The following is a 22,310-nucleotide window of genomic DNA, read 5'->3' on the forward strand; positions in this document are numbered from 1 at the left end:
CGTTGACAGGATGCCAGTCTATTGCAGGGCCACATATGGACAGACAAACACATTCACACACACGTAGAGTCAATTTAGAGTCTCCAATTCATCTAACCTGCATGTCTTGCGGGATGAGGACCAAGCCGGAGCCCAAGAGAGACCCCACACAAACACGGGGAGAAGATGGGCACTCCACACAGAAAGGGCCAGGAGGGAAGCAATCCCAGGATTTTTTTTGCTGTTAGGCAACAGTGCTAACCACTAATCCACTGTGCCACCCACATTTGAGTAAGTTTTCATTATTAATCTAAACAGCAAGTTATTGATACATCTGTAGTTATTGGGTCTCTTATTCCAAATACAACGTGTTCTTACACACACCTGGTACAATCATACTCTTATCTGCTGGGCAGCGATTGTACACTCAAATGTGTACAGAAAAAAATATTGGCTTAAGCATTAAGATGGCTCAGACCATTAAAAAAAACTAAATAAAATAATAACAGCAATAACAAGAGCAATCAGAGATTTCAGACGCGGATCCGGTGTCTAAAAAGTGGTCTCGACACCCAAAGCGATCAAAGAAAGTAACATGATTATTAACCATCAGATGACAAAGTGAAACCTCTTAAATCATTCTAAAGTCAGTTTTAAGCAGAAACAAGGCCGTTTCTCGATAACTGGTGAGTCGTTAATGACGCTTCGAAATGACGGAGGCGCAGTGAATGCAGCAGCAGAAGCTCCCCTGGCTGCTGTGGCGCTCTGATCGCTTCCTCCGTCTTTTATTATGAATAATGGCTGAATTTATGTGGAAATGATTGTTGTAGCAAAAGCTTCAGATATCTGTCGCTGAGATAGATGATGAATGGAGTGCAGGTTTGAAGCAGAAATGAGGTGATAATCGCGGTTGAATCGCGGCTGACGCACAGAAAGGACCAAATCAATCAATCAATCAACTTTTTCTTATATAGCGCCAAATCACAACAAACAGTTGCCCCAAGGCGCTCCATATTGTAAGGCAAGGCCTACATAATATGAAAAACCCCAACGGTCAAAACGACCCCTATGAGCAAGCACTTGGCCACAGTGGGAAGGAAAAACTCCCTTTTAACAGGAAGAAACCTCCAGCAGAACCAGGCTCCGGGAGGGGCAGTCTTCTGCTGAGACTGGTTGGGGCTGAGGGAAAAACCAACGGAAAAAGACATGCCGTGAAGGGGGGCAGAGATCGATCACTAATGATTAATGCAGAGTGATGCATACGGAGCAAAAAGAGAAAGAAACAGTGCATCATGGGAAACCCCCCACAATCTACTGTCTAAAGCAGCATAACCAAGGGATGGTCCAGGGTCACCCGATCCAGCCCTAACTATAAAGCCGTTAGCGGAAAAGGAAAGTTTTAAGCCTAATCTTAAAAGTAGAGAGGGGTATCTGTCTCCCTGATCTGAATTGGGAGCTGGTTCCACAGGATAGAGGCCTGAAAGCTGAAGGCTCTGCCTCCCATTCTACTCTTACAAACCCTAGGAACTTACAAGTAGCCCGCAGTCTGAGAGCGAAGCGCTCTAATGGGGTAATATGGTACTACGAGGTCCCTAAGATAAGATGGGACCTGATTATTCAAAACCTTATAAGTAAGAAGAAGAATTTTAAATTCTATTCTAGAATTAACAGGAAGCCAATGAAGAGAGGCCAACACGGGTGATATGCTCTCTCCTGCTAGTCCCCGTCAGTACTCTAGCTGCAGCATTCTGAACCAACTGAAGGCTTTTTAGGGAACTTTTAGGACAACCTGATAATAATGCATTACAATAGTCCAGCCTAGAGGAAATAAATGCATGAATTAGTTTTTCAGCATCACTCTGAGACAAGACCTTTCTGATTTTAGAGATATGGCGTAAATGCAAAAAGGCAGTCCTACATATTGGTTTAATATGCGCTTTGAATGACATATCCTGATCAAAAATGACTCCAAGATTTCTCACAGTATTAGTAGAGATCAGGGAAATGCCATCCAGAGTAACGATCTGGTTAGACACCATGCTTCTAAGATTTGTGGGGCCAAGTACAATAACTTCAGTTTTATCTGAGTTTAAAAGCAGGAAATAGAGGTCATCCATGTCTTTATTCTGTAAGACAATCCTGCAGTTTAGCTAATTGGTGTGTATCCTCTGGCTGTCATGGATAGATAAAAGCTGGGTATCATCTGCGTAACAATGAAAATTTAAGCAATACCGTCTAATAATACTGCCTAAGGGAAGCATGTATAAAGTGAATAAAATTGGTCCTAGCACAGAACCTTGTGGAACTCCATAATTAACTTTAGTCTGTGAAGAAGATTCCCCATTTACAAATTTACATTTACAAATGCGCAGTAAAGGCAGGGTGGACCGTATTTTAGGGGGACCGTTTGGTCGGAGACACCGGATCTCCTCCAAAATTTCATGGAGTCTTCCATGTCCTAATGTCTAACCGTGGTGCAAATTTGGTGAGAGTCCGTGAAGTAATTTTGACGTAATCCTTCAAAGCCTATATAAGGTGAAATCTTGATCCAGAATCCGGATCTAGAACCAGATCACCTCCAAAATTCAGTGGAGTCTTCCATGCACTAATGTCTATCTGTGGTGGAAATTTGGCGAGAATCCATGAAGTAGCTTTGACATAATCCTTCAAAGCGTATATAAAGTGAATCTTGAACAAGAATCTGGATCCAAATCCAGATCACCTCCAAAATTTAATGGAGTCTTTCATGGTCTAACATCTATCTATGGTGAAAATTTCATCAAAATCTGTGCAGTAGTTTTGACGTAATCTTGCTAAAAGACAGACAGAGAGACAGAAAGATAAATGCTGATGATTTTATTATGTCCTTAGCGTACGTAATACTAAGGTCAGTATTCTCTAAAAGTGCACAGGGTAAAGCAGAGCGACACATGTCTTAGTGCAAAGAGAAGGTCCCCAGTTCAGCACCACCTGTACTCCATGTACATTTCAGGAAGAGCATTGTGTAAAACGTGCAGATCCATGTCAGATGCACTGTGGTGACCATGAGCAAAATGATAGCAGCCAAAGAAAGATAAGAAAGAAGAGTGGCTTTCTTTTCAACAATTGTCTTTTCACTGCACCTTTGTACCATGAAGCTCTGACTGGCAAAGCAAAAACCAAAGAGGTTGTTATGCACAGTTTCTCCAATCACAGCCACTGAGGCTTGTAACTCTTTCAGGGTTGTCATGGGTGTTTTGGTGGTTTCCTTCACTCTTCTCCTTCATGCCTGGTCACTCACTTTTTGAAGGTAATTTGCTCGATGCAAAATTACCATACTATGTCATGTTCTTTCCATTTTTAAATAATTAATTTAACTCATCTGAAAAGAATATGTAACCGTGGAAATCAACACTAGACCTTTTCTCTGCTGACTTGTCAATAAAATAATTAAGGAGTATGACCCACCGGGTCGACAAAACGCCAAGTAGCCAGTTGTTCACTTAGTTTTGGGACATTAAAAATTAGGCCTGGGACAATACATTTATCTCCCAGTATAATATATATCAAAATACTTGGGGGCCAATTCCATATGTATTAAAATACTTCAGAAAGGTAACTTGACAAGTATTATTTGACATTACAATATACGAGGTCTGTTAGAAAACTATCTGACCTTTTTATTTTTTGCCAAAACTATATGGATTTCAATCATGTGTGCTTGCATCAGCCAAGCTTGAACCTTCGTGCGCATGCGTGAGTTTTTTCACGCCTGTCGGTTGCGTCATTCGTCTGTGAGCACGCTTTGAGTGAGCAGTGGTCCAGGCCCCTCGTCGGATTTTTATTGTGAGGAAAATGTCTGAACGATTTGGAGCTTTGCTGCATCAAATTTTTCCAGAAACTGTGAGAGACAGCCAGGTGGAAACCATTCGGAAGATTCAGAAGGCTTTCAGGGACAATTCTATGGGGATCACACAGATTAAGGAGTGTTACAACTGGTTTAAAGACGGCGCACAATGGCAGAGGGCGCGCCGCGCTCCGATCGACAGGCTGAAACGAACAGATCATTTCCAAACTGAACGCTGTGTTGATCTGGGATGTCGTCTGACTACTACAGAAATGGCAGAAGAGGTGGACATACCACTTTTTCGGCACATTCCACTGTTACGGGAGTTTTTGTCATGAAAAGACGTGCAGAGGAATTCGCGCATTGGGACGAGCCGCTAATGGCGCGGGACAAAAAGCAACGCCGTGATGAAGCCTCACAGGACATGTTGTGGCATGTCCAGCTCGTCCACAATTTCTCGGATGGTCACACGACTGAAAAGCCACCGAAAGCCATCTGAATCTTCCGAATGGTGCAAGAGCTGGGCATGTTACAACATGTCCTGTGAGACCAACACGGAGGTGTTTTTGTCCCGCGCCATTAGCGGCTCCGTGGCTAATTCCTCCGCTCCTCTTTCCATGACAAAAACTCCTATAACAGTGGAATGTGCCGAAAAAGTGGTATGTCCACCTCTTCTGTTATTTCTGTAGTAGTCAGACGATGTCCCGGATCAACACAGCGTTCAGTTTGGAAATGATCTGGTCGTTTCAGCCTGTCGATCGCCGCTCGGAGCGCGGCGCGCCCTCCGTCATTGTGCGCCGTCTTTAAACCAGTTGTAACACTCCTTAATCTGTGTGATCCCCGTAGAATCGTCCCTGAAAGCCGTCTGAATCTTCCGAATGGTTTCCACCTGGCTGGCTCTCACAGTTTCTGGAAAAATTTGATGCAGCAAAGCTCCAAATCATTCAGACATTTTCCTCACAATAAAAATCTGACGAGGGGGCTGGACCACTGCTCACTTCAAGTGTACTCACAGGCAATGATGCAACCGACAGGCGTGAAAAAACTCATGCATGCGCACGAAGGTTCAAGCTTGGCTGATGCAAGCGCACATGATTGAAATCCATATAGTTTTTGCAAAAATCAAAAAGTCGGATAGTTTTCTAACAGACCTCGTATTGTGATTTCTCAAGGAGTGCTTTCATTTCAAGTGTGGTTGTAGGTCAAACTGTTTTATGAGTCAAAAAGTTCTGTTTCCAAGTGGAAAGATTTTTTTGCACATCAAAACCTCTACAACGTGCCTCTATTGGTAGTTCGACATTAGATAGCTCACCTCTAGCAATCTAGGGCCCAAAATCACTATAACTGTCTGTCATGTATCAACAGTGTGAGTTAGACTGTTACCAGCCTGTACTACCCACACGTACCATCACGTTACAGAGAAGACTGGCATTATTAGGTCCAGTTAAACTTGAGACAAAACTTAATTCTCAATTTTAATTCAATGTATTTTATTTGTATAGTGCCAAATCACAACAATGCTGCCTCAAGGCGCTTCTCAAAACCTTTTGACTTGAAAACAGAACTTTACAACTCTCAAAACCTTTTGACCTCCAAGCATAAGTTTTTGATTTGAAATGAAGTCCAGTTAAACTTGAAGGCAAAACATTTTGATTTAACAAAATATTTTTATGCACTAAACCTTTTACATAATTTGAAACACTTGCAAAACATTTTCACCCGCAAGCAAAGGTCAAAAACCTTGAAATATAAGAGGATGGATTCACAATCTTTTCTTTTTAAACTTTGGTTTTTGTTCCCAAACCTGTATTATAAATTTACTTGGATTTTTTTTTTTCTTGCATGTATTAAAACAGGGGTGGGCAACTTGTTCCAGAAAGGGCCAAGAGGGTGCAGGTTTTCTTTGTAGCCACTGACTCCACCAGGTGATTTCACTGATTAACTGATTCCATCTGCTCAAAGTGATATGAATCTTTGAGCAGATGGAATCAGTTAATTAGTGAAATCACCTGGTGGAGTCAGTGGCTACAAAGAAAACCAGCACCCTCTTGGCCCTTTCTGGAACAGGTTGTCCACCCCTGTATTAAAAAGATAAAATTAATTCCATATTTTTTTTTTCTATTTGTAGCACTAGACCATGGAGAAAAGTTAAATAATACACTTCTAAAGACTATATACCATAAACCATTTGTAACTGAGGCCATCAAATATGGTCATCGGGTATTGCGAAGACTTTGCATCAGTCCATCTGTCCATCTGTCTGTCTGTGCTCAACATAAGTCCAGTTCTATTGCTGCCAGAGTCTTCAAATTCACATTCTTGGTACACAGACCTTGGACAAGTTCAGAAATGGCTAACCTTTAAGAGGTATTTTAAGAGGTTAAAAAGTCACATTCTGTTTCAATCTGTTCTTTTTTTTTGCGTGGTGGAGGTGTAATAGTAGAGCAGCGCCGTGACGTCAGTGGCAGGTCTCTCTCTAAAAAAAAGCTTCATTTATGTGTTAATATAACATCTTTGTCATATATTATGTAAAAGCTAGCGAGAAATATACACTTCTAAAACTGAAAACACTGTTTTTGTAACCCATATTTAGCGGATGTTAGCATGGTGACATCACAGGCTGGTAGCTAGCTGGAAACCGTTTTATTTGTGTGTTAATATAACCTCTCATATATGATGTAAAAGCTAGCCAAAGATAAAGACTTCTAAAACAGAAAATGCTGTTTTTATAACCTGATAACACCTCTGGAGTGATTTAAATGAAATTTTGCGGATGTCAGCATGCATGCTAATGTCTGCTAACTCAAAGCTAACTTCCGCTCTTGTCAAAAGGTGAAACATAAATATTGTTTATGATATATATATATATATATATATATATATATATATATATATATATATATATATATATTCAGCGAGTTAAGTCACTGTTATAATCACTCTGCTCTGGTCGTCACCATAGCAACGCGCAATTCAGTTGGCGCAGATCAGCTGTGTTTTGACAGGTGAATGACAGAAATGCGATAAGACATGGATTTCCAAGTGAATTTTAATATTTTTGGCCAAAATAAAACTTTTGAGGACTGGAAAGAGGATTAGAGCAGATGAGAGGAAAAGCAAAACCAACTGCGTAAAGATTTAACATCGGACGAACTGGACAAGATTGAAGACGGGAAAGAAGAAGAGAACGGTTCTATCCTTGCGGGCTGTCAGAGCTCTCTGCATCAAAACAGCGGGCGTAGTTTCTGGACCTGTTGCCAGTTGGTCGCAGCTCCACACAGCAGAGAGGGGGGCGGTGTGAGTGGTCCGCTGCGGTGCGAGCCCGCAGACACGGTAAGCGCATCGGAGACAAAATGTCTTGAGACTGGCGTAAAATAGTCCCAAATACTTACGCATTTTTATCAAGTTCTGTTAACTTAAATGTTAGCTCACTGTGTGGGACCATGGTATAAGTGGATCAAACAACTCCAAGCTGTGCATTAAAGTACACTGTGCATGTCACTGTACTTGTGGCTTTGCAAGAATTCTTTTTTCCTGGTTCTTTATGACACTTGATTTTAGCCTTTCAGACCAGCACAAATCTCCATTGGTTTGCGCCTTCTTGTGAAGGAGAATTAATTTTCACATCTGTAAGTGCAGACAGAAATGCATCAGGTGAATTTAACTGAGACAGAGCAGCACTCTCTTGGTTACTGTTTGTTACATGTGCATGCTTGCGTGCATGCATGTGAAAGACCACAAAGCAGTAGCTGTGAAGCCACATGAAGGTCCCTTATAGAACCAGGCTGAATGTGTCTTGAGCAACTCAGAGAACAGTGACGGAGTTGCTCCTTGATGGTTGTGTATTTTGCATTATGTTGCATTCACTGCCAACGTGGTGAAACAAATTCAAATTGTAGAGCAGCATGGTGTCCTAGGCAGAGCCACAGATGTTTGTGCATGTGCATGCACACGCACAACACACACACACACACACACACACACACACACACACACACACACACACACACACACACACACCACACACACACACACACACACACACACAACCACACACACAAACAAAGATAATGCAAATAAAGCTGGCTGTTTGATCTGATCCAGAGATGTTCTTGTTGTAAAACCACAGTGCCTCCAGACAATGTGTCATTTATACTGTTGTGTGTAGGATTATTGCTATTTTCCTCTGACGTTTGCATATTTCCTGCCATCTCATTCTATTTCCACAACAGCGGACATCATGAATGCTTATCCCTATTGTTGTCACCACTGGGAACTGAGCACGGAAGTGAAAAGTGCTTTGCATCACAGACTGAAGCAATGCATCAAATGAAAGCCCTGACCTTGGCAGTGCTGGTATCACCTTTTACAGTTTGCTGTTCAGAGTTTGCGCCTGTATGTGTGCTTAAGAGTTGGTGCAAGAAAGAGCCAAAGCAGGAGAGAAGTGGACGAGATAAGGGAGATTAACAGTAGCCGAGGTGACATTATAAAAACTGATGAGCAGAGATAAAGCAGTTCTAGAAATAAAGTGCTGCACTTTGGAAGCAGCGACCTCGTGTGAGTTGATAGTTGTCACATTGCCCTCAAGCAAGAATTTCAATATAATAAAGATCATCTCCCTTGTGCAAAAAAAAAAGGAGAAGAAAAAAAGAAAAAGCTGAACCACACGGACACACACAAGCATCCTAAACACACATTATACTGAGAGAATGATATTAATCTGCACATACACACCTCTCTCTCCAGTTCTATTATCTTGTCACTCATCAGCTTCTCCGTCTCTCCTGTGGCATAATAACTGGTTTGGAAAACGTCACGGCTTTTGCCAATTTCCGGGTAATGATCCAGAGTTGCTGTCTGCTTGGTTTGTGTCTGACAAGTGTGTGATTTGAGTGTGAGGTCTGAATCTAAAGTTAAGTCTGTGCTTTCTTTTTGGTTTTCTGACTTCAGGAGATGTTCTGTTTTTTTTAGGCACCGCAAAAGCAACTCAGTTCTCTCCTGTGATTGGTTGAGGGAGTCCTTTGTCGTCGTCAGTTCAGCCTCTGCTTTTTGTAGCTTCTGGCTCAGACGTTCAGTGTTGGTGGAGAGCTCCCAAGAACGTGTGTGCTCACTGGATAGATCCTAACAAGAATCAAAGTGTTGAAAGATTATAACAAGGAAAAACAGGGTAATAAACAATCCAGTGTGCATGTATAAACAAATTCAATGTGCATGCATTAATACAGCAATATGTCTTTTAAATGAATAAACCTATTTTCAGGTCAGATACCAGAACACCACAAAAGCTCAGTCATACTGGTGTTTTGGTCCTAATTTTTCCTTGGCCAAACGTTACAGAGAATGGCATTAATACAACAATATTTTAAATAGTAACAAACAAACATCCTTTCTAGAGCTTTTTTCTCTGTCTATGCACACAGGACCAGACAGCACCATGAAAAATGGTGTGAACTATATTTGCGGACTATATTCATACTTTTTTAATTTACTTTTATTTAACTTTTTATTGTTTTGCTGGTCCTGAAACTGATATATATATATATATAATATATATATATATATATATATATATATATATATATATATATATAGCGGCTGCACTCTGCGTTGTGTTGTTATGACTCCGCCCATTCACTCCCCTCGGGACGCGAACTCACGAGCTCTGGCATGGGAATCGGACTCTCTAACTAATCAATCAATCAATCAATCAATCAATTTTATTTATATAGCACCAAATCACAACAAACAGTTGCCCCAAGGCGCTTTATATTGTAAGGCAAGGCCATACAATAATTACGTAAAAACCCCAACGGTCAAAACGACCCGTTGTGAGCAAGCACTTGGCGACAACTAGAAGGCCACAACCCAGGGCTCTGGCCTTGTGACCAGAGAATCCTTTTGAGCTGTTGGGAGTGAGATTTACTAACTACATCTGCACAGCGACACCCGCTGGCCTCCGTTACACTATATATATATATATATATATATTATATATATATATATATAGTATATATAATACACATACAAGGTCTGTTAGAAAAGTATCCGACCTTATTATTTTTTTCAAAAACCATATGGATTTGAATCACGTGTGATTGCGTCAGCCAAGCTTGAACCCTTGTGCGCATGCGTGAGTTTTTTCATGCCTGTCGGTTGCTCCATTCGCCTGTGAGCAGGCTTTGAGTGAGGTGTGGTCCACCCCTCTCATCTATTTTTTATTGCGAATAAATGTCTGAACGATTTGGATCTTTGCTGCATCAATTTTTTTCCAGAAACTGTAAGAGACCTCCAGGTGGACACCGTTCGAAAAATTAATATGGCTTTCAGGGACGATTTTATAGGGATTAAACAGATTACGGGGTGTTACTGCCCTTTATGGCAGTGGTAGGTCCATGACCTATACGGGATCTAGGCGCTCCCGCCATCACGAGCCTCCAAGCTGACTGGGTTATAGCAGTGGGTAGATGGGACTCATTAGCCCTGTTAAGGCCGTCCACCTAGGGGAAGGAAAACCCTGATGTTAAACCCCCAGTCTGGGTTACTGCCCCCGTGCCTCCGAGGAAGGTTCTTTAGCCAGAGGCTAGGAGAAGGTCATTCTGATGTAAAACCTACAGCCTGGTGGTCGCCACAGCCATCTCAGCTTGTCTGTGCCACTGTGGAGTGCCACCTTGCCTAAAGAGTGGAACTGGTGTGTGCGAGCTGATCCCCACTTTAAGCAACGAGCACAGGCGGGAAGGAAAGCCCTGCGAAGACGCGAAAACAGCAGGTGCATGATGGCACTGGGAGCTGCAGTCTCGATCCTGCATGCAGGCGGCTCAGGAGCTATGGTCGTTTGATTGCTGACCCGAGACAACAGCATCATCCGGCAGGGCCCTGGGTGACCAAGCAGCCCTGTTTAGGGATAGCCCTGCTTGCTCCACATGGAGACAGACCTAGAAAAGGTGGTCTAAACATGGCTTGTCTCACTAGAACCGGTTGGCTCACCGCTGCCAATGGGCATCACTACACACGGTGCGAAAAGAAAAACAAAGAACCTGAAAATTGCGTGCTGGAATGTACGCACAATGATGGACTCAGACAATAGCGATCGTCCTCGAAGATGCTCAGCCTTAGTCGCCAAAGAGCTAGCAAGGCTTGACATAGACATTGCTGCACTCAGCGAGGTGCGCTTTGCAGACCAAGGGTCACTCACCGAGGAAGGCACAGGCTACACACTGTTCAGGTCAGGGAAGGCTAAAGAAGATCGTCGACTCTCAGGGGTCGGGTTCATGATTAAGAGCGCCATAGCACATAGGTTACACAGTTTGCCAGTTGGACATTCTGACCGACTCATGTCACTCCAGCTCCCCATCAACAACAAGGATTTTGCCACTATTGTTAGTGTGTATGCCCCAACCATGCAGGCCGACATCGGAGTTAAGGAGGCTTTCTATAGCAATCTACACAACCTTCTACAGCACGTCGACACCCAGGACAAGCTCCTCATCATGGGAGATTTCAACGCCAGAGTGGGCCGCGACTCTGATGTATGGAAGGACGTGCTAGGGAAACATGGCATAGGCAACTGTAACGACAATGGCCGCCTGCTGCTGGAGTTCTGCTCTGCACATGACTTGACGATCACCAACAGCCTGTTCCAACAGAAAGAGAGATTCAAAGCAACCTGGAGACACCCACGCTCCAAACACTGGCACCTTCTGGACTACGTTCTGACGCAACAGCGTGATAGAAGAGACGTACTACATACCAGGGTGATGCCTAGTGCGGATTGCTATACGGATCATCGCTTGGTCCGTTCCAAGATTGCTTTCACTTTCAAGCCCCCTCCTAAGAAGAAAGGCCCATAGTTTAAGAAGCTACAAGTCCACAAGCTGCAAGACATAGACACAAAAATGGAGTTCCAGGCCAAACTAGAGGAGAGACTGGGTGGAGAAGAAGGCCTGCCTGATGACCCTGAACAACAGTGGATGAGATTAAAGACCATCCTTCAGGAGACGGCAGCAGAAGTAGTGGGCTTCTCAGCGAGGAAAAATAAAGACTGGTTTGATGAGTCTGATGCACAGATCCAGGAACTACTAGAAAAGAAACGTGCATGCCACAAGACTCTTTTAGCTAAACCTGATGACCACTCTGCCAAGACAGCTTACAGAAATGCCTGCTCCACACTGCAAAGCAAGCTCCGCATACTGCAGAACAACTGGTAGCTAGCTTTTGCGGAGAAGACACAACAACATGCCGATGCCGGAGACATGCGCTCCTTTTATGAAGCCCTTAAGACCATCCATGGGCCAGCACATCAAGTGCAAGCACCCCTGCGCTCCTCAGACGGCTCCACCCTTCTGACGGACAAGGAAACCATTATGCAGCGTTGGTCAGAACACTTTGAAAGCCTCTTCAGTGACAAGCGCACTGTGCAAGAGTCATCAATCGAGAAGATTCCCCAGGTGGAGGTGAAATGGGAACTTGATGACCCCCCCAACACTTGAAGAGATCCGAAAGGCCACCACGCAGCTGAATCCAGGGAAGTCTCCTGGCATAGATGGCATCCCAGCAGAGGTGTACCAAAATGGAGGTGAGGCAGTCCTCGATAAGCTTCAGATTCTCTTCTCCAGTTGCTGGGAAAAGGAAATGGTTCCACATGACCTTCGGGATGCGGTCATTGTCTCCCTGTATAAGAACAAGGGCGACAAGTCTGACTGTTCTAATTACCGGGGCATCACTCTCCTCTCAATAGCAGGTAAGATTTTGGCTCGGGTGCTGCTCAACAGGCTTACCCCTACCATAGCGCATGAAAATACTCCCGAGAGTCAGTGCGGATTTCGGGACAACAGGGGAACCACCGACATGATCTTCCTCCTGAGACAGATCCAGGAGAAGTGCAGAGAACAGAACATGGCCCTTTATGCAGCCTTCATAGACCTAACCAAGGCTTTTGACACGGTCAGTCATGAGGGTTTGTGGAAGATTCTTGCACGCCTTGGCTGCCCTCCAAAGCTCCTCACCATCATCCGCCAGCTGCATGAAGGCCAGATAGGACAAGTGAAGTACAACGGGACTCTGTCCGGCAGCTTCCCCATCTCAAATGGCGTCAAACAAGGTTGCATCCTCGCGCCCACTCTGTTCTCCATCTTCTTCAGCATGATGCTTCGTGAGGCCAAAGACGACTTGACAGACGGCATCTATATCCGCTTCATCTATTGCGGCGCCTTCTGTCCCACACTAAGATCACAGAACAGCTAATCATGGAGCTGCTCTTCGCAGATGACTGCACCGTTGTCGCCCATATATCAACCGGTTCCCCATACAGCATATACCCCACCCCAAATCAACATCGAGGGTACCAGCCTGAATGCAGTAGAGCACTTCACGTATCTCGGTAGTGTTATCTCAAACGACGCATCTGTTGCCAAGGACCTAGACAGTCGCCTTGCCAAGGCCAGCAGTTCTTTTGGTCGACTCTCAAAGAAAGTCTGGCAGAATCATGCACTGCGCCTTTCCAGAAAAGTGCAGGTCTACAGAGCCATTGTGGTCCCTACCCTCCTGTATGGAGCTGAAACCTGGGTTCTGTATCGCCAGCAGATCAGATTACTGGAACGCTTTCATCAGCGTTGCCTCCGAAACATCTTCGGGATCAAGCGGCAGGACTACGTCTCAAATGAGGACATCCTTACCAGAGCCAAATTGCCCAGCATGGAATCTATTATACTCAAACAACAGCTTCGTTGGGCAGGTCACGTAGCCAGGATGGATGACACACGCATGCCGAAATTAATTCTCTTTGGCGAGCTCAAGGAAGGGAGACGAAACCAAGGGGCCCCCAAAAAGCGCTATAAGGACCAGCTGAAGAAACAGCTCTCCCTTGCAGGCATTCAGCATCAGTCATGGCAGCATCTAGCTACAGATAGACTCAGCTGGCGTTCCAGCATCAAATCCGCCAGCCTGAAGTTTGAGGCAGAAAGAAGTGAGGCCTCACGCCAGAAGCGTCAAAGACAGAAAGAGTGGGTAGCAGCACAAGCCCAGCCTACTCAAGTGTTCATTTGCCCCAAGTGTAACAGGTCTTGTGCATCCCGCATTGGACTTTTCAGCCACCAGAGGGCTTGTAGAAAATAAACTAAAAAAAAAAAAAAAAAAAAGGCCTTCCCACTATCCTCGCAAGCGAGGAAACTGCCAACAACAACTGCCCTTTAAGGACGGCCCACAACTGCTGAGAGCGCAGCGTGATGAAACGCCGTGATGAAGCCTCACAGGACATGTTGGGGCTTGTCCAGCTCAAGCTCAATTTCTCGGATATTCACATGACAGAAAAGCAACCGGAATCCATCTGAAAGCCGTCCTGAGAGACCAACACCGAGGTGGTTTTGTGCCGCGTCCCTCGGCTTCTTTTTCCATGAAAAAAAACTCCTGTAATGGTGGAATGTGCCGGAAAAAGTGCTGATGTCCACGTCTTTTCACAATTTCTGTGCTAGTCAGAGGACGTACCGGATCAAGACAGCATCCAGTTTAGAAATGAACGGCACATTTCACTGTTACAGGAGTTTTTGTCATGGAAAGAGGAACAAAGGCGGAGGGATTCCGCGCGTCGCCTTTTTGTGAAAGTCAGACGAGGTCCTGGATCAACAAAGCTTTCACGTTGGAAATGAGCTGGTTGTTCCAGCGGGGTGTCAGCCTGTCCATCAGTGCTGGGAGCGCGCTGTGCTCTCAGCAGTTGTGGGCCGTCCTTAAAGGCATAAAAAAAACTGAATTTAATTGATAAAGTTAAGGTAACTTCCCACACACAACACCGTCAATCAAGTGCAAAACAACACTGTTACTGAAATTAATTAAATCTAATGAAACATTATTACTTAAATCCCAATACTGTTTTACACCTAATTGACAAAGCCATGTGGAAAAAGCCACCCCAACCCCACCAATCAATCAATTTTTTTATATAGCGCCAAATCACAACAAACAGTTGCCCCAAGGTGCTTTATATTGTAAGGCAAGGCCATACAATAATTATGTAAAACCCCAACGGTCAAAACGACCCCCTGTGAGCAAGCACTTGGCTACAGTGGGAAGGAAAAACTCCCTTTAACAGGAAGAAACCTCCAGCAGAACCAGGCTCAGGGAGGGGCAGTCTTCTGCTGGGACTGGTTGGGGCTGAGGGAGAGAACCAGGAAAAAGACATGCTGTGGAGGGGAGCAGAGATCGATCATTAATGATTAAATGCAGAGTGGTGCATACAGAGCAAAAAGAGAAAGAAACAGTGCATCATGGGAACCCCCCAGCAGTCTACGTCTATAGCAGCATAACTAAGGGATGGTTCAGGGTCACCTGATCCAGCCCTAACTATAAGCTTTAGCAAAAAGGAAACTTTTAAGCCTAATCTTAAAAGTAGAGAGGGTGTCTGTCTCCCTGATCTGAATTGGGAGCTGGTTCCACAGGAGAGGAGCCTGAAAGCTGAAGGCTCTGCCTCCCATTCTACTCTTACAAACCCTGGGAACTACAAGTAAGCTCTATTGGGGTGATATGGTACTACGAGGTCCCTAAGATAAGATGGGACCTGATTATTCAAAACCTTATAAGTAAGAAGAAGAATTTTAAATTCTATTCTAGAATTAACAGGAAGCCAATGAAGAGAGGCCAATATGGGTGAGATATGCTCTCTCCTTCTAGTCCCCGTCAGTACTCTAGCTGCAGCATTTTGAATTAACTGAAGGCTTTTTAGGGAACTTTTAGGACAACCTGATAATAATGAATTACAATAGTCCAGCCTAGAGGAAATAAATGCATGAATTAGTTTTTCAGCATCACTCTGAGACAAGACCTTTCTGATTTTAGAGATATTACGTAAATGCAAAAAAGCAGTCCTACATATTTGTTTAATATGCGCTTTGAATGACATATCCTGATCAAAAATGACTCCAAGATTTCTCACAGTATTACTAGAGGTCAGGGTAATGCCATCCGGAGTAAGGATCTGGTTAGACACCATGTTTCTAAGATTTGTAGGGCCAAGTACAATAACTTCAGTTTTATCTGAGTTTAAAAGCAGGAAATTAGAGGTCATCCATGTCTTTATGTCTGTAAGACAATCCTGCAGTTTAGCTAATTGGTGTGTGTCCTCTGGCTTCATGGATAGATAAAGCTGGGTATCATCTGCGTAACAATGAAAATTTAAGCAATACCGTCTAATAATACTGCCTAAGGGAAGCATGTATAAAGTGAATAAAATTGGTCCTAGCACAGAACCTTGTGGAACTCCATAATTAACTTTAGTCTGTGAAGAAGATTCCCCATTTACATGAACAAATTGTAATCTATTAGACAAATACGATTCAAACCACCGCAGCGCAGTGCCTTTAATACCTATGGCAAGGGGCAGTAACACCCCGTAATCTGTTTAATCCCCATAAAATCATCCCTGAAAGCCATATTAATTTTTCGAACGGTGTCCACCTGGAGGTCTCTCACAGTTTCTGGAAAAAAATTGATGCAGCAAAGCTCCAAAACGTTCAGACATTTATTTGCAATAAAAAATAGACGAGAGGGGTAGACCACACCTCACTCAAACCCTGCTCACAGGCGAATGAAGCAACCGACAGGCATGAAAAAACTCAAATCCATATGGTTTTTGAAAAAAATAATAATACTTTTCTAACAGACCTCGTATATATATCTCAGTTACACCTCGACTTTCTTCCAAATAACGCACATCTCATTCATAATATTATACATACAGGCTTATAAATCCTGCACGTTTCTGAATCGTGTGAAATGGCGCTGTCCTCCCGTACCATCCGTGGATCATCCAGAAAACCAGGCAGGCAGCCTTTGAAAGCGGAGAGATAATGTGTAAGAACAGGTTTGAATGTCACCGGAGAGGACAAACTGCCCATTCGTGCAAAAAATGTTTGCAGAAAGGACAGCTTGCCTATTTGAAAAGGCGGCTTAGAACTTGTGCTGTGTTCACATTACAAGCTGAAGTGACTGAAGGTGACCTTTTTTTTCTGTGCCTGCAAGAGTGTGTTTTTACAAAAAATTTCCAGCAGCTGGCAACTCTTTCTGTTGTCATGTACACTGACAAAATAATAATAACAATAACATTTAAAATGAGGCTTATCATCATAATTAAGTGGTTTATTTGAAGGAGAAAAAGAATCACATTTGATTTCAATTGCATGACAAAGCTGGTAACATTTTAGTTTAGATTTTGTTTTGATCCACAGATGAAGACCAAAAATTAGGGAGGAAAAAAGGCAAATACTACATTATCACATTTATGTCACACCTAAAACTAAACCTCAAGTAGTGACTGGTTTGGAGGGCAGCATAATGGAATGTCACCCCTCGGGATCATTGTTTTCTTGATACTTTTCGCAGTACTCTCACTGTCTTTCTTGGATAGAAGTGTTTATCCCATCAGTATCCATGTACGCAAACCTTCTGCTCTCTGCCATGATGTCGTCCGCGACTCATCACCCCTGCACATGCCCGAAACATTGTTGCCCCGTTATGACTAAATCGGTCTGCAATCACTAATAATGTTGCCCGAAATGGTGTAGAATCAGTCAATAATGTGGCTATTGTTAACTTTGGATGATTTATTGTGAAAAGTATTGCAATTATTACATGCGAATCAGACAATCAAAACAAAGGATTTTAGTCAGATGTATAATGATGCTAAATATTTACCCAGTTAGCCTAAAATTTACAAACATCAAGTTAAATATTTAGCTAAATGTTGAGACAAATATGCACTTTAATAAAATTGTTCCTCTCTGAAAGATTAATAAAGTATCTAATGACAGACATTTAGCATGTAAGGCATGTTTATTCAAATTTACAATTTATGAATGTTTTGTCAATTTCAATTGCAGTTTCAGGGGCACCTCTAAAATATTAATAATAAAATAATTTTAAAAATGGCTGTTTGTGCAAAATTTTGTGGGTGTTTTCTTTGGGGGGGGGGTGTTTGGAGGGGGTCTTGCCCGGGGAGTAATTCAGTGTAGAACCGCCACTGCAAGAAGCGACTTACTCTTAAGCTTTGTGACACAGACCATAAAATCAATTAGCTTGTTAGCTTCTGCTGTCAAACACAGTGTTTGCATTATAAATAAATACTTGATGATCACTGATTAAATAAATTTGGCATCTTGCTGTGTGAAGCAGTAACATGTTACAAAAATAAATGTGACTTATGGGCCGTTTTACATCTTCTTGCATAACACAGGAGCACCACATAACAATAAGAAAACTGACTTACAGACGGAATTTATAAGTTTTTGCCTCTACATGACAAATTTTTGGACAGATAAGACTAATACCCTGGTGTTACGTATAGCCCAGAAAATATTGTACTCTTCTCAAATTGTGTCCTATCAACAGAACAGAATATATTACTCCAGTTTGTAGCATATCTAAGATGTGCTTAAGTGCTGGTGGAGGTGCTTTTCTCCAAAGTACATATAGTATCCAACAATCCACCTCAATATCTACTCTACTCTTGATGCAATGTTCATATTAATGAACATTACACAACATTGCTGCCCCACCCCAAACACACACACACACACACACACACACGCGCGTGCGTGCGCACGCACACATACAGACCCAAAGTAATAATGGCAAGATGACGTGTTGAGGCTTTGACACTTTAAAGTACCTCCTAGCAAATGCTTCACCAAGGATTATGTCTCATTTACCAGGTCACTAGAGACTACTGCCATCTACTGGTCAAATAATGTTTAGCGGACTTACTATGATTTTACGAGCTGGAGGCCACACAGCATAATTTCTGTGTTTGTGTAAAGGCCCGGTCACAACCCACCGTGCGTTTTTTTTTTCGCTGTACGTTTTCTGCGGATGCCACGGCCACTACGTTTTTGTGAAAACGTACGGAGGCAGTAGCAAGAGGAGGGAGGGAGTACGTTCAACGCACGTCTCTAGGAGTGTAACGCTAAAGAGAGTTGACAATAAAGCAGTGTGTGTGTGTGTGTGTGTGTGTGTGTGTGTGGGGTCGCTTTTCTTTTTTATGAGCGGGACCGGAGCGGCAGGTGTTTTTCGCCGTCGGCGATGCATGAGCATGTCCAGCCTGCAGCGGTCAGTTGTACGAGTGTTTACTTGCCTCGAAAAGTTACAGCTAGTTAACAGACTGAAGCTGTGGAGTCTGTGTTGCTGACGTTTGGAAATAAAGTCCAAGTTCAAGTGAGAAGCTGCGTTGTGCATGCAAGTCTGTCGGCCACCATAGCATGTGGTGAGTGTCGTAATCCGTACTGCCTACGTATGGATTTGGTTAATTCAATAGTAATCGAATGAAAATTTGCCGCTTTGAATCCGTACTGAGGCAGTACTCACAACGTGCGTCATCTGTACTGTTGGTGAATCCGCAGCCTGACCGCAGCGAAAGTTCTGCATGCACTAAAACCTCTACGGTGTGTCTGCGTGTGTCTGCGTACTCCTAAATTCGCACTGAGGCAGTACTTACGACGTACGGATCTCCAAATTTAGCCCACATTTTTGCAAGTAGACTGCACGCACGTGCAAGTACGGCGGGTTGTGACCACAACAGGTTACTCAAACAGCAGGTTACTCGGTTGAGCACTTTTGAGGTTCAGTATATTGCTCAAAGGTGCTAAGGGCCTCTTCACACATAGTACGAATGTGGTCGAATTGCGCATGAAGCATGCATGAAGCATGCATGAAGCAGGAATTGTATGCAATATGTGTAAAATCATAGCTGCCTCCAACACCTTGTACACCTGTTGCTACAACTATTTGTGCACACCAGTGGCTAAAAGACAGAGTGTGCGCTGTGAGAGCCCATCGAACCCTCTCGCAGCAGGTGTCGGCCAAATTCCAGGTGACACACACGAACATCTAACGCCACTCGCTTGGCACTTGTGTGGTCACTGACTCTATTAGCACGAAAACAGTCAGCAGATGATCACTGTCGAGCTGGATGTGAAATTTGTCCCCATGAGAGTGGCTTTGCAAACAGCGGCACATATGTGGTCTTCATGTGTATCGCATGTGTGCACATGTGTCGCGCTCTCCCCCCAACCCCCCGTTCCCACAACACGTGGTGTGCCGGGGGTGGGGTGGGGGGTTACATAAAATGCTGACATATACGAGGGCTGTCAATAAAGTAATGGTCCTTTTTATTTTTTTCAAAAACTATATGGATTTCATTCATATGTTTTTACGTCAGACATGCTTGAACCCTTGTGCGCATGCGTGAGTTTTTCCACGCCTGTCGGTGACGTCATTCGCCTGTGAGCACTCCTTGTGGGAGGAGTCGTCCAGCCCCTCGTCGGAATTCCTTTGTCTGAGAAGTTGCTGAGAGACTGGCGTGTTGTTTGATCAAAATTTTTTCTAAACCTGTGAGACACATCGAAGTGGACACGGTTCGAAAAATTAAGCTGGTTTTCAGTGAAACTTTTAACGGCTGATGAGAGATTTTGAGGTGATTCTGTCGCTTTAAGGACTTCCCACGGTCAGCGCTCTCAGCCGCCGTCGTCAGCCTGTTCAAGCTGAAAACCTCCACATTTCAAGTTCTATTGATCCAGGACGTCGTGAGAGAACAGAGACGTTTCAGAAGAAGTCGGTTTCAGCATTTTATCCGGATATTCCACTGTTAAAGGAGATTTTTTTAATGAAAGACGTGCGGACGGGTCCGCGCGTCGGGACGCAGCCGCCGCAACGCTCCGCCACAGGAAAAACACCTCTGTTGAAAGCCTTAAGGACAAGTTGGAACATGTCCTGCCTGTTAAACAATTTCTCATATACTCACTCCACTGAAAGCCATCAAACGCTGCCTGGATTTTACAAATGGTTATCAACACGGAGGTGTTTTTCCTGTGCCGCCGCACCGCGTCGGCTGCGTCCCGACGCGCGGATCCGTCCGCACGTCTTTCATTAAAAAAATCTCCTTTAACAGTGGAATATCCGGATAAAATGCTGAAACCGACTTCTTCTGAAACTTCTCTGTTCTCTCACGACGTCCTGGATCAATAGAACCTGAAATGTGGAGGTTTTCAGCTTGAACAGGCTGACGACGGCGGCTGAGAGCGCTGAGCGACGTCTCGCACCTTGGGAAGTCCTTAAAGCGACAGAATCACCTCAAAATCTCTCATCAGCCGTTAAAATTTTCACTGAAAACCAGTTTAATTTTTCGAACCGTGTCCACTTCGATGTGTCTCACAGGTTTAGAAAAAATTTGATCAAACAACGCGCCAGTCTCTCAGCAACTTCTCAGACAAAGGAATTCCGACGAGGGGCTGGATGACTCCTCCCACAAGGAGTGCTCACAGGCGAATGACGTCACCGACAGGCGTGGAAAAACTCACGCATGCGCACGAGGGTTCAAGCATGTCTGACGTAAAAACATATGAATGAAATCCATATAGTTTTTGAAAAAAATAAAAAGGACCGTTACTTTATTGACAGCCCTCGTATGCTGCACAGACATGATTACATGGGGGCAGGACAGGCAGGTCAGAGTGCACACAGCACGGGGAGGCGCCTGTCAGCTGCTGACCAGAGACTCACTGACAGCTCACATAACACAGACATAGTGACATGTTGGTGTGTGTGCTAAACTGACAGGAGCGGCTGCGGAGATCTGTGGTTCTGGACGTCCCAGCTGGGGAACACATACCATGTTTGGACGGACATGAACTAACAACTGTCCACTCTGACACGTGTGTGTCTGCTTGCTGTCCTCACGTGGACATACATAAAAACAGGTGAAACATCAGTTAATGTGGACACGCAACAGGTGAACTGAATTTCATGTCTGTCTGGCAGGACATGTGTATCCAGCCTGACATGCGTGTCCTGTGAGCGGCGCACCGCAGGACCATTTAACAAGCCAACAGTGTGACAAATACGCCACTTTCAGTCACATATCAGCAGAAATATGTTTATCTGCAGGGCAGCTTGGTGGCTTAGTGGTTCGCACTGTTGCCTCACGGTAAGGAGGTCATGGGTTCAATTCCCACCTGTGGCCTTTCTGTGTGGAGTTTGCATGTTCTCCCCATGTTTGCGTGGGTTTCCTCTCGGTGCTCCGGTTTCCTCTCACATCCAAAGACATGCGGGTTAGGTGGATTGGAATCTTTACATTGTCCGTAGGTGTGCGAGTGGGTGTGAATGTGTTTGTTTGTCTGTTTGTGGCCCTGTGACAGACTGGCGTCCTGTCCTGGGTGTACCCTGACTCACGCTCTATGACTGCTGGGATAGGCTCCAGCCCCCCGTGACCCTTAATTGGACTAAGCGGTTGAAGATGAGTGTGTGTTTATCTGCTTGTTGATTTTAAGACAGTGATTGTAGTGCAGTGGTAAAGTTTCCATCTGGTAATCAGAGCTTGCAAGTTCGAATTCTGTGAGTGGCATTAATTTTTTTATTTAACCAGGGTTACTTAACCGCGGGGTTCTGTATTGCGTCCCCTTTTATTTATTATTTATATCAACCCAGTGATATTCACTAATTATACAGCTGGTTTTTATTGTATTTTTCTTCA

General features: G+C 43.9%; 1 protein-coding gene across 1 annotated transcript in view; it reads right to left on the reverse strand.

The window, feature by feature from the left end:
* The window catches only part of ccdc88b (coiled-coil domain containing 88B), a 194,701-nt gene that overhangs the window by 76,419 nt on the left and 95,972 nt on the right, over nucleotides 1-22,310 (reverse strand). Inside the window, 1 exon segment of the mRNA XM_034181407.1 lies at nucleotides 8,540-8,926. Within this exon segment, the coding sequence (XP_034037298.1) occupies nucleotides 8,540-8,926 (387 nt within the window).

Source organism: Thalassophryne amazonica, chromosome 11 (genome assembly GCF_902500255.1).
Source record: "Thalassophryne amazonica chromosome 11, fThaAma1.1, whole genome shotgun sequence".
Classification (NCBI taxonomy): Eukaryota; Metazoa; Chordata; class Actinopteri; order Batrachoidiformes; family Batrachoididae; genus Thalassophryne; species Thalassophryne amazonica.